Source organism: Thamnophis sirtalis, unplaced genomic scaffold, assembly GCF_051295495.1.
Source record: "Thamnophis sirtalis isolate CommonGarterSnake01/CBP01778 unplaced genomic scaffold, rThaSir2_p1.2 scaffold_7, whole genome shotgun sequence".
In the NCBI taxonomy this organism is placed as follows: domain Eukaryota; kingdom Metazoa; phylum Chordata; class Lepidosauria; order Squamata; family Natricidae; genus Thamnophis; species Thamnophis sirtalis.
In genome coordinates this window covers 1,195,022-1,208,363 of record NW_028261387.1, presented here as the reverse complement: position 1 = coordinate 1,208,363, position 13,342 = coordinate 1,195,022, and the positions used below count along the sequence as shown (strand labels likewise).

General features: G+C 37.6%; 1 protein-coding gene across 1 annotated transcript in view; it reads right to left on the bottom strand.

Annotated features, from left to right (window-relative positions):
- PTPRC (protein tyrosine phosphatase receptor type C) overlaps window positions 1-13,342 on the bottom strand; it is a 90,931-nt gene that overhangs the window by 15,057 nt on the left and 62,532 nt on the right. The window contains exons 11-20 of the mRNA XM_087719172.1: window positions 9,524-9,726; window positions 8,664-8,724; window positions 8,437-8,545; window positions 6,852-6,886; window positions 5,494-5,603; window positions 4,154-4,244; window positions 3,953-4,029; window positions 3,788-3,824; window positions 1,282-1,379; window positions 116-241 (exon numbers count right to left, since the gene is read on the bottom strand). Of these exons, the coding sequence (XP_087575298.1) occupies window positions 116-241; window positions 1,282-1,379; window positions 3,788-3,824; window positions 3,953-4,029; window positions 4,154-4,244; window positions 5,494-5,603; window positions 6,852-6,886; window positions 8,437-8,545; window positions 8,664-8,724; window positions 9,524-9,726 (947 nt within the window). The remainder of the gene's footprint in view (window positions 1-115; window positions 242-1,281; window positions 1,380-3,787; window positions 3,825-3,952; window positions 4,030-4,153; window positions 4,245-5,493; window positions 5,604-6,851; window positions 6,887-8,436; window positions 8,546-8,663; window positions 8,725-9,523; window positions 9,727-13,342) is intronic.

Here is a 13,342-nt window from a genome sequence, read left to right as displayed (position 1 = left end):
GTACCCAGATAAAGTTTCAGTCCTCTTTGGAAAGGTAACAGTTCTGAACAGGTCATCCCCCTTACTTACTACAATTATTGACCAAACTCTTACAAGTTTTGGTGTTCTTACTTACATGGTTGATGTGCAGCTTCTGAATTATGTAATCCGGACACACTTTGCGTTCACTTATGCTTACTATAATGTCCCCATAAGACGCACTCTCCTCTTCCATTGAGGGCCAATACTTGGCACATTTGATCTATGGAAATACAAAGATGCTCAACTATTTGGGCAGGGTGGAACAGACCCATTCTGCTTTATTGCTAACCTAACGAGTTGCGTAGATTTTCAGTTTGTCTTTGTTATTGGGTATATCATCGAATGACACCTTTACACAATGGACTAGAGCAAAATATATTTAGATTAAAAACAGCCGTGGTGGCGCAGTGTTCAGAATGCAGTATTGCAGGCTAATTCTGCCGACTGCCAGCAGTTCAATTCTCACTGGCTCAAGGTTGACCCCACCATCCATCCTTCCAAGGTTGGTAAAATGAGGACCCAGATTGTTGGGGCAATATGCTGACTCTGTAAACCAGAGTGGGTTTTAAAAGCACCGTGAAGCAGTATCTAAGTCTAACAGCTATTGCTATTGCTAAATGGTCAAGCTTTGGCAACGCCAGGTGAAGACACTAAAATAGTTGTTCACTTTTATGCCTTCTAGGTAGCATGAATAAAAAAAACAGGTCACACCAGAAAAAAAACGACAGCAGTTCGAAACTAGTTTAACATTCAAATCAAATCAAATCTTTTTTTATGGCCCCATACCAGCGTAGATTTACCATTAGCGTAGGTAAGAACTATTTTCTACTCCTCTTTCTCCCATTCCAGTTTCGTAACCACCTTTTCCCTTAAACAGATTAAGTCGCTTAAAATACACTTAATAAAACAAACGGCAAACTGCAAAACCTCAAGACCATGATGTATCCTTTCAGGTAAGTTATAGCAACGAGGTTTCATACTAAATTAATCAGCTAAGCAAATTGTGTCAACTTACAAGTAGCCGTTGATATACTGCAGTGGTTTCCAAACTTGGCAACTTTAAGACTTGTGGACTTCAACTCCCAGAATTCTCCAGCCAGCAGAGCTGGCTGGAGAATTCTGGGAGTTGAAGTCCACAAGTCTTAAAGTGCCAAGTTTGGGAACCACTGACATACTGGAATAATGGATGTTTCAAAAGTGGGATTTTTTTTTTTCAAGGAAAGGGACGAATAAATAACACAATGGATGTTTTCTGCTCACCTTGTTGCCTTCCTCACAGCGAGTCACCATGACCACAATGGTGGCTTTTTGTTCCCAGATCATTCTCCAGAAATCATCTATGGTCTCTTCCTTGGGACCTGCCAAAAATATTGCTTTGATCACAGGAAGCATTTCAAGGTGATAATTAGGGACGGGCTAATTTGTCACCTGAAATGTCACTACATTTTCCTGTCCCCAGCCCTAAATGGATCGCATCTCATAGCTTCTTTGGGTTTTCCGCAGCATTGAATATTTGCAAAAGTGTTCTTTTTCTGTGGTTAGCAGAACATTACTTTCTCCAAATCGAACTAGCACGGGAGAAACACACATGCAAATATTCGTATAGTCATGTAATTTTGTATATTTTAATAATAAACATTTATTAAACCTGTGTATCACCTGACCAGTGGTGGGTTTCCTTTTTTTTTACTACAGGTTCACTTAAGACTGTAACCCCCCCGAATGGTATGAATGTTGTGTTTTTTAATTATGTATTGTCTTATATGTTAAAAGTTTGTCTCCCCCCCTCCCCTTTTGATTGTGAGCCGCCCTGAGTCCCCCCAGGGAAAAGGGCGGCATACAAATAAACTTCAAATCCAAATCAAATCCAAATCCAAATGCGCTCACTCACGCTGGTGATGCTTCTGCACATGTGCAGAAGCATCTGGATGGGTGGGCGGAGCCTCCCACCGCCACTCCTACTGGTTCGCCTAATCGGGCTGAACCAGGAGCAACCCACCTCTGCATCTGGCTCTGGTGACATTTTTTTCCTAATACATGCTTGTATTAGAAGGAATTTTCATTAATATCCACAGATATGTACTTAATTTTATTTACAGGACTCATAGGTCATTTCAATGCATTTGGCATTTGTCTGTAATATATGTATAGTGCACTAACTATTTACTTTTTATCTGAAACATCAATAATATTTGGCAGAATCTACTACAAAGTTCTTTCAAGACCTGTTTTAAGTAGATTGTACTGAAATGGTTTGGATAGTTTTTTATGTGCCTTCAAGATATAGGTACCCAAAATCTAGGCAATTAAGTATTTTCTGATTGGGTACTACACTCTGGAATTTGGCTAAATAAAATTTGTTGACTCTCAGCCTTTCAACTAATTTTGTATCAATTAACAGACAGGATTGGAGAATACTGCACAATTTCATATAGACTAATTTTAGTTTGCTGAAATTCCATAGCAACCTTTGAATTAATGTGAAAAGAAATGAAATTGCTGTTCTTAATTAGCACATAATATCACATTAAGACTTTTAAACTGTATTATAACTTTAAAATTCTACAGGTTTGGCATTTTTATTATTTTCCCCTTTCCTTTGTGTTTTATTTGTAACTGTTTATTTTTTATTCTTCTCTATTTGTTTTATATTGTTTTCACTCAATGCCATTTATTTTAATCAAGCATAATTTCTAATTAAAGAACATAAATTAAGAAGATGAAGTGGTATTAATTATGACGAGTTACCTAGAGACCAAAATCACAGTGAAACCCAATGTAAATATTGTCAGTTTTTGTATAACAAATATTATATGCAACAAAAGAATATTTTTTTTCATATAATGTTTCTATGGTTTTTTTAATTACTTGGTTTTTCCTTTTATATATTATTTCTACATAATACACGCATGCACACACAAACACACACACACACTCAAATGCATAAATATATTTCAGTTGGAATATGGAGAAAGTATATATATATATATATATGTACACACACACACACACACACACACACACACACACACACACACACACACACACCATATTCCAAGTGAAAAAAATAACCCCAACATAAAATATGAGGGTTCTTTGCTTCTCTCTGAGCTGGACCAAGCTGAGATAACAACAAGGAAACCTATTTCAGTCCTGAGCTGTAAATATTCTCCTTTACTGATAAAATATTTACTATTAATTGCTACTAAGTCAAACATCTTTTAAATCTTTCAGAAAGTGAATTTCAGGGCTCCTGATTTTTAAAATGTTTTTAACTATTTTAATAGTTTTCTGGATTTTGTAAGCTACCAAGAGCCATTTGGAATGGGCGGTCATAACAAACACACAAATAAATCCTTAGAGATGGTTAACAACAACCAACTAAACCTGACTTTTCCCCCTGAATGTGACTGCTAGCTAGATACATACTTGATCGTCTTTGTACAATTGATGGAACTGGAGTAAATTAATCCCTAGTGATGGTTGCCATGAACCAGCTGAAGGTAAATCCATGGAACTTAAAAACTTTGGTTATTTTGCACGTTCTTATTCGCATAAGGAACTCATTGATCTCCAGGACAGAAAGAATAATGGAGGGGCGAGTCATGATGTAGAATGGGAAGGAAACTCCCACCCCAGTTTATTTTGTGGTATGGAATGGCGCCACCATTTCTGCTTGGTGGTCTAATCAGAAAAAAATAGAGGTAGCAATGATTGTATTAATTCATTTCTATGTACTACTCAAAGTCAGAAAGATAATACATACCTTGGGCAGCGATGTATTTTTTCAATTCTTTAAAACCCTGTGATAGAAAGTCATATATTATTACCCTGCATGTATGGATGGGCTCAGAAAAAAACAAATATTTGCGCAGTCTAAGAGTTAGAAGACTCTGTCTGAGTTTGTGCATTTTAAATGAAAGTCACTCACATCGATATAGCTTGCATTGATGTAGTCGTATCCTTGCTCCCCGGGGCTGGAGTTAAGTTCCACGCGATTGTAATCATCTTTTTATATAGGAACAAAAAATCAAGACCGAGAATGTCAATCAATCGATATTGTTAGTCTGTTACAGTTTTTGAAAGCGGGTGGGGGGAAGTTGAAAGGTTCATGTTTGCATGATGTGCTTACATGGGAGGATGTCGATGTAACGATTCTTGTTCTGGTTATAAGGCTTGCGTGCTTCTCTTATGGGGTATTTACTGAAGACTCTGGGAATGCTCTGCAAAAGACAATAAGTGTCTGTGCCAAAGACTTTGGGTAAAAAAAAAACACATTATAAACTCAGACAAAGAGGATGACCTACTGAAAGCCTGGTGGATTTTATTTCTTTTTTTGCTAACTATTCTGAATCCAGTTTTCTATTTCCATTTTAGTTTTTTTTAGTTTTAAAGTTTATTTATAGGCCGCCCTTTTCCCTGGGGGGGACTCAGGGCGGCTTACAACTCATAGGGAAGGGAATACAAACAGTGACACATAAGAACAATACATAATTAAAATAGAACACAACATTCATACCATTCGGGTGGGGGTGAGTTACAACTTTAACCCCAGGCCTGACGGGATAGCCAGATCTTAAGGGCTTTGCGAAAGGTCTGGAGGGTGGTGAGGGTACGAATCTCCACGGGGAGATCGTTCCAAAGGGTCGGAGCTACTACCGAGAAGGCTCTCCTCCGCGTAGTTGCCAGTCTGCACTGACTGGCAGATGGAACTCGGAGGAGGCCTAATCTATATGATCTAATTGGTCGCGAGGAGGTAATTGGCAGAAGGCGGTCTCTCAATTTGTTTAGCACAAGACCCAAATCAATCAGCAGGATATATTTCTAAATAAACCTATGTTGAAATAACAATAATCCAGGCCTATTAAATAAACGGTGCAATCTGAATGGAGACATAAAGAATGTCTATCTTCATTTTTCATATACGTACTTCAGATTATTATGAAGAGACTATTATAGCTCTCTTCAGACATATCTAATCTCCCTGATATTGAAAGGGACCCTGCAATCCCTTGCTTTGGGGTGGGGTCTGGGCAACTCATTGGAATTGAGTGTTTATTGGCCAGCCGCCCTTCCTGATGCCTTTGCGGAGTTCGTAGCAGACAATTACTCATTGCACCCAGAGAGAGAAAGATCTGTTGCTATCTAGGATGGAATCCAAAGTCTCTTGATGGTGAGACAAGAGGTGCCCCTCTAGGCCAGTGTTTTTCAACCTTGGCAACTTGAAGATGTCTGGACTTCAACTCCCAGAATTCCCCAGCCAGCATTCGCTGGCTGGGGAATTCTGGGAGTTGAAGTCCAGACATCTTCAAGTTGCCAAGGTTGAAAAACACTGCTCTAGGCTCCCTGATATTGAAAGGGAGTAAAAGAATGAAAATGCGTGAGACCCTTAGGGTGGGAACTATCTATTATAAAAGCTAACCACCAAGACCATACATAGACCCTCTTTAGATTTCCCATTGGAATACTAACCTGAAATTCATCCAGAAAAAGCCTTCCTTCGTCTGCTATTTTTCTCTTATAAGATTCCCACAATAACTCCGCAGGGATGGGGTCTATGTTCTTCATGTGTCTTTCATCATCTTTAAAAGAGGTAGAAACACTTCCAGGTAAGTATAGGTGCATTGCTTCTGATCGGTATAATGAAACTGTCAATTTAATACATGCCTGAGCACCTGTGTCAAAATTATTGAATGGGTTTGCTGCCCTGAATTCAATGAGCTAAGCTTTAAAACTTACTACCAAATTATTCAATCCAAGGACATTTAATTCACTTACAGCCTATGCATTTAAGCCTTCATAATAACCATAGAGAAGTGAATAAAAAAGAGCTTGAAATTAATATGGTCATGGAACTGTAATTTATAACAACAGTTTTTTTTCCATCTTTCCTTCTGGAGCCTTACATCTGCCAAGGTTGAGGACACTGATATGAAAGAAGCACACATTTTTCCTGTACTTCTTCCATTTTTCAGGGGTTATACATGGGAATTACTTTTAGATACTGTTTTTAGCATTCTTCAATGGTACTAATTGCATTTTAAAAAAAAAAATCCTATGTAGCTACAAGGGCTTTGAAATTTGTTTTGATCAAGGATCAGGAAAGAATTAGTCTTTTCCCACATATTGTATAGTTTTTGTGATGCTAATCAGGCCACATTCTATTTGCAATCCAGCCTGAATTAGAGCAAGATGATTTTTATGTCTTATTGAAATTGGTTCTCGTTTACAAAGGAAAAAAAAGTCTTTTAGAGTAGCTAGTTTAGCACATGTGTTCTTTGTGTTAGAAACTCTTGAAAAGGCTCTAAAGAAATGTGAAATTATGCTGAAATGAACTTTAGGTTCACTGCTTAAAATGACATCATAATAAAGCTAAAACTTCATTTCGGAGCAAATAAGATAAAGAGTGGCCCACACTTTTCATGGTTATTTTCACAATAATAATGAGGGTGTGCTAATTACATTGACATATAGACCGTGTGTCCACTGGTGTAAGAAGGAATGCTGAAAGAGACAACATTGTGCTTAGAATTTCTTTTTTTTTAAATTCCCTTTATTGCACCTTAGTTCAGAAGCAGGGAAGGAAAACTCATCAGGGTAGAGTAGGGGTGTCAAACTTGTGGCCGGATGCATCACAGGCTGGCCATGCCCACCCCTATTTTAGCGAGGGGGGAAAAGTCAGAATACATCATGGAATGACAACGTGACAACGCGAGTTTGACATCTTTGGGGTAGAGATGTGGCAATGGGCTTTATGAACATCTAGAAAAACCTTTCACAGTACAATTTCAAGGATCCCCATACTTTCGAGAATTTTTTTAAGTATTTACCTCTGGTTACAAGCCTTACTCCTTCTTCTTCATCTCTGCAAAAAAAACCCCATCAAGACTGAATGGTGAGAACAAAATATTACTATTTTTCAATAGATGTTAATGAGTATGTATACGGGTATCAGAATGTAAGAACATTAAGCCTTTTTTTTTCTAATTCTGCTACTCCAGCTTTGAAAAGGAGCAGGTCATCCCCCCCTCCTGCTCACACAAGACCCAGAACAGCAGATCGTAAGATAGGCATAGCTCCAATGTATGGCTCAGAACTTTTTGCCACGGTTTGAACAGGCGAAACCTCCATATGATGATTGTGTTAAGGCAGGTCACTTAATTCAAGAGCAATCTGGACGCTTGGTGTCAAGAATTGGTTGGAAGGTCTATGTAGCCGCCCGGAGTCCTCCAGGATTGGGCAGCATATAAATTTAATAAATAATAATAATAAAATAATAGTATTCCATGTACATAATAAACACACAAACATCTGGGTACTTATTGGGAAAAAGTGTGGAACCCCCCCCCCAAAAGGACAGAAAAATAAAAGGTCATCTCCTGGAAGAAAACTTGCTGACTGGAACTGAACTATTCAATCAGCATCTTTCTAAATGTTCAATTTAAGTACATGTTCATTATGGTCATTGACCTTTTAAAAATAAAAATAAAATTATCAAGTTCCAAGGAGACTAAAAACCAAAAGAAAAGGTAAATAAATGAAAGAAGTACATAAAAGATACTTTAGATACTAAAAGGAGGTTGCAAATAATGTTAAAGAAAAATGAGTTCTAAAAATAAATTATTACTTGAGTATTAAGAGCTAAATTAAAGTCAAAATATTAATACGGGTAGCCCTCAACTTGAAACATTTATTTAGAGACTTTTTGAACTTCCAACAGCGCTGGAAAAACAATGAATTGTGACTCGTCCTTGCAATCACAACTGTTGTGGTATCCTCATGGTCACCTGATCTAAAATTCAGCACTCGGCACTTGTGTCATGGGGTCATGTGATCACAATTTGTGATCTTCCTAGTTGGCTTCCAATAAACAAAGTCAATGGGGGGGGGGAAGCTGGATTCATTTAATGACTGTGTGATTTATTTAACAGCTATAGTGATTCTCTTCTGCAATGATTCAGTTAACAACCGTAGCAAAAATGTCATAAAATTGGGCACATTTAACAACCACCTTGTTTTGCAATGTAAAGTCTGGTCCCAATTGCGATTGTAAGTCGGGGAGTCTCTGTATAGAACCATTCTGCCCCTCAGGAAATGAGATTTGCAATGAACTTCCATAAAATCAAAAGAAATCAATCAACTGAGGGGATGGGGATATGGAAGTGTCAGTAGTTAAAGTCTGGAAGGTGTTGGTCTCTACCTTCAGTGCAACTCACTGTAATTGTGATGATAATAAAGAATTCTGTCTATAATTTTGTGCAACATTTTCTACAATGCAATAACCATGATAATTGTACAGTTCATTTGCAACAGAGAAGCTGCTTGAGGCATATGGAATAGGACAGACCAGGGTGCAGTTTCCTATTGTTGCCATACACATTTAGGAGAGGAAAAGGATGCATTTCACAAAGTTACCTTGAGTTCTTTCTGTTCAGGATGTATATTTTATACAGGACAAGAAGCAGAGCCACAACTGTTACAATAATCAGGAATGCCAAGAATCCAATGACAGCTTTAGTATTATCTGTATGAATGAAATGAAGGGTTTAGGAAATGTCAACATTTTGTTATCATCCTGTGTTTTCAGTAAGCAAATTAAACTAATCAGTAAATTAAAAGGAATTTTTTAAATGTTAACATACATTTGGTGCTTATTGTTTTTGATATTGTATCTGAAGAATGTTCTCCATTGAAAACAGAGACCTGATAGGAAAAAGAAATAATTAATGTAGAATCTGAAATGCACAAAAAATGAACTGTTGTATACATTTTCCAAAATCTTCTATGAAAGCTATACCATATGAAACCTTGCGGTATAGCTCATTAAGACATTTATAAGAATATAAATATCTTAATGAGATATAAGAATCAACTCAAAAATACAAAATAGAAATAAGAAAATATATATTTCACCCTGCCCTCATTTATGAGGAAGATGAAAACTTTGATGCTATAAAAAAAATTGCAACCCAAACGTTCAATGCCAGAAACATGTTAATTTTAAGGAAATGACTGAGGATGCTTGGCTGTTAATTAATTAATTGATTCAATTAACAATTTGACTGTACTCGATTTAGTTTTGTTTAAAAATGGTGGCAGGGTGACCCAGGCCAGATAAGGATTTAGTTACTACATCTGACCAAAGGAATAAAAGTTACACTTGGTCTGGAAACTATTTGTTAATTGACAACTAGTAATGACAATGATAGATTGTACTGCTTAGTATTGCTCCTATAATTCTGGAGCAACCCATTCCAGAACAGTCTTTCCTGAATTTAATCATCAGATTAACCAAGAACAAACCATGATTTCGGTTTGCGTGCATATCAGACTTTACCCAATCTATTAGTTTGATGAAGGACTGATTCAGAGCATCAACTTAATTCATTATTGTCTCAAAATTTTGACTTCGCTGATTGATGAATAAGCAGACAGATATGCTGCATTTTGAGGGGTGGGGAGTGAAAAATCTCAGTCTCAAGTTTAGAACAATGCAACTTACGTAAAAAGTGTACGTTTTCAAAAAAGAAAGATTGTCCACTTCGAATTTGCAAGTTTTGCTGGTCTGTTCATTATCGCCATCCCATTTTAAAGTATAGTGTTTTTCGGGTCCATTTAATTCATCTGGTCCCATACAAGAAGCATCTACAATATTGTGTCCCTTCTTGGATAGGTTTAAGCTAAAGTCTTTCAAAGGACTTGGTTCTGTTGAAAATTAAAATGGTTTTCATTAAAAGAAAATAAGCAGTGCTAAGAGTGTAGGAATCAGAATGCTTCCCCAATTTCAGGCAGTTCTTGTTTAATGACTTCAATCAGCTGTTAAGCAAAATGGTCACTAAGTGAAGACGTGGCTAAGAGAGAGACAGTCATGGACATTGTGAAATTCACGGGTTGCTGCTGTTTCACTCAAACAAAATTCTTTTATGCAGCCTCCTGTGTTTGGTTCCACCACAAAATCGCGGAGGACAAAATCGCGCTCGACGAAAGTGCGCATTTGACGTCATCACAGCGCGACGAAAACATCGCACTGTGATCGAAAAATGTAAAAATAAAGCTAAAACCTTACCCTAACCCCCCCAAACCTAACCCTAAACCTAACCCTAAACCTAACCCTTAACCTAACCCTAAATCTAACCCTAAACCTAACCGTTAACGTAACACTAAACCTAACGCTAACCCTTAACCTAACGCTAAACCTAACGCCAACGCTCTAAACCTAACCCTAACCCTAACCCTTAACCTAACCGTAACCCTAACCCTAACCCTAACCCTTACCTTTATGTGAATCGGCTTGCTTTAATTTTAATTTTATTTCAATTTTTAATTTTTTTCGTCGCGCTGTGATGACGTCACATGCGCGCTTTCGTCAAGCGCGATTTTGTCCTCCGCGCTTTTGACGGGTCACGCCTGTGTTTGACCCATTTTTCTTCTTCTTTTGCTCCTTTGCAGGGCAGAGAGATTGTTTTAACAAGCTACAAATAGTCCTCAACTTACAACAGATCATGTAGTGATGGTTAAAAATGGCAATGGCTCTGAAAACTGAGCGTCTTTCACAGCAAAAATCCACTGACAACCCAAACTGCCGACTTTCCAATAACAAAGTCGAAACTGTTTCACATTTAATATGTGAACGCAGCAAAATCGCACAAACTGATTACAAAGTTAGACATGACCGAGTTGCTAAATTAATCCACCGGTCATTATGTAAAAAAATATGATTTACCTGCATCCAGAAAGTCATGGGAACATAAAGTGGAAAAAGTTATAGAAAATGAGAAAGTGAAGATCTTGTGGGATTTTCGAATACAAACGGACCGTCATTTGGAGCACAACACGCCAGATATCATGGTTGTAGAGGGCCGAAGTGTACAGTTTATTGATATCGTTGTATCGAGAGATGCCAGTGTCAAAGAAAAAGAACTAGAAAAAAATAATGAAATATCGCGACCTGGCCATCGAAACTACATGGCTATGGATGAAGCATGTAATAGTGATACCCATTGTCATTGGGGCACTTGGCACCATGTCCAAGAATTTTACAAGATACATCAACAAATTACAGCTTTCTGCAATGACACCAGCGGAGCTGCAAACAACTGTGCTACTCGGAACATCTTATATTTTAAGAAGGTCCTTGGTTGATACCTAGGACGCTGACGGCAAACCGTATCAACCATTAGCACCAGTCACTGGTATTTGTAATGCATTTTTTAATGTTCAGTTGGCTGAGTTTCATGTTTAATGAATAAAGTAAATAATAACAACAACAACAACAACAACAACAACAACAACAACAGGCAAGAAGAGGAAGCCTAAATGGAAAATTCGGTTGGAATTGAAGATCAAAAAATTTCGTGGAGACGCTAGCAACTTGAAGAACCTAAGGCAAGGTCAGCTAAAGAACGAGCAGGTCAAAAGCAGCCTGGAAGCAAGATACGGTTTGGAGAATAAAGAGATTGCGATAGTAATTGAAGAGCTGAAGCAGAGGGTTGTTGCCGTTGCTGAAAAGATTAAAAGGTATGAAAACCGGGTAACTCAACTCAAGGAAAACTCACAGTTCAGAGCAAATCAGCACCAGTTTTATAAGAGCTTAGAAAGTGGAGATGGAGTAACAACAAATGAAAAGCCTGATAAAGTGAAAGTTCTGAAATTCTGGAAGAATTTGAGGGAAAACAACAAGAAGCACACAAAAAAAAATGCCAAATGGATCAAACAGATTGAGGATTCTACTAAAGTGCATAAAATGGAAGATGTGAATATAACAAAAGAAATGGTGCAAAGACAGTCACGAAAAGTGAAGAACTGGAGTGCACCTGGACCAGATGAGTTACATGGCCTCTGGTTAAAGGCACTTACAAGTGTGCACAAAAGATTGGCAGCCCAAATGAACCAGATCTTAAAAACACCTGAAAATGATGAATGGATGACAACTGGAAGACATTTTTGATCCAAAAAGATAAAGAAAAAGGAAAGGATCCTGGAAACTATAGGCCAATCATCTGTTTGCCAACTACATACAAGCTCCTTACTGGTATCATTGCAAACCAAATTTATGGATATTTGGAAAGAAATAATTTGCTTCCTGTAAAACAGAAAGGATGCTGCAAAAATTCAAGAGGAACAAATGACCAACTGCTGATTGACAAACTAATCCTAAAGAATTCAAAGAAAAGACGAACCAACCTGTTCATGGCTTGGATAGACTATAAGAAAGCATTTGATTCAGTTCCCCATAGCCCGATCAAGAAATGCCTGAAAATCTTTGGCATCAGCAGCAACATACAAAATGGTTTCTGGCTCAAATATCTGACCAGTTTACATGCAATATTGGCCAGGCAACTGAATGAAATTTTACAAAAGGGCCAAATTGATGAATGGTTGACAACTGGAAAAACATACTTGATTCAGAAAGATGCAACTAAAGGAACAACACCTGAAAACTACAGACCAATAACATGCTTGCCAACAACCTTCAAATTACTCACAGGCATTATTGCAGATAACATGATGGATTATTTGGAAACAAACAACATCTTGCCAGTAGCGCAAAAAGGCAACAAAAGAAGGAGCAGGGGCACAAAAGATCAGCTTCTAATTGATAAAATGATATTAGAAAATTGTAAGAACAGAAAAACGAACTTGAATATGGTCTGGATTGATTACAAAAAGGCATTCGACTCATGGCCACATAGTTGGATCATAAAATGCTTAGAAACAACTGGCATGAGCAAAAATATTACATCAATACTGAAAAGGCAATGAAACAATGGAGAACCGAGTTGGCTGTTGATCACATACTCAGTTGCTGTAAAAAAATTGCGCAGACTGATTATAAGTAGCACAAATGATCCATTGGAATTTGTGCAAAAATTATAATATTAAAACAGCAACAAACTGGTGGGAACATCAGCCTGAAAAAGTCACTGAAAATCAGATGGTCAAGATCTTGTGGGATTTTCGCATACAAACGGACAAAATACTGGTGCATAATATACCAGACATCACACTGGTTGAGAAAAATAAGGTCACAATCATAGACATTGCAATACCAGGTGATAGAAGGAATATGAAAAAATCGCGAAATACCAGGACTTAAAAATAGAAATTCAACGATTATGGCACAAATCAGCAGTGGTAATTCCAGTGGTAATCGGCACACTGGGTGCTATTCCAAAAGCACTGGAATTACATTTGAAACAGTTAAAAATTGACAAAATCCCCATCAGTCAAATGCAAAAAGCCGCACTGCTTGGATCTGCACGCATATTACGAAAATACGTTATGACATCCTAGGCCCCTGGGTGGGGCCTGACTAGTAACC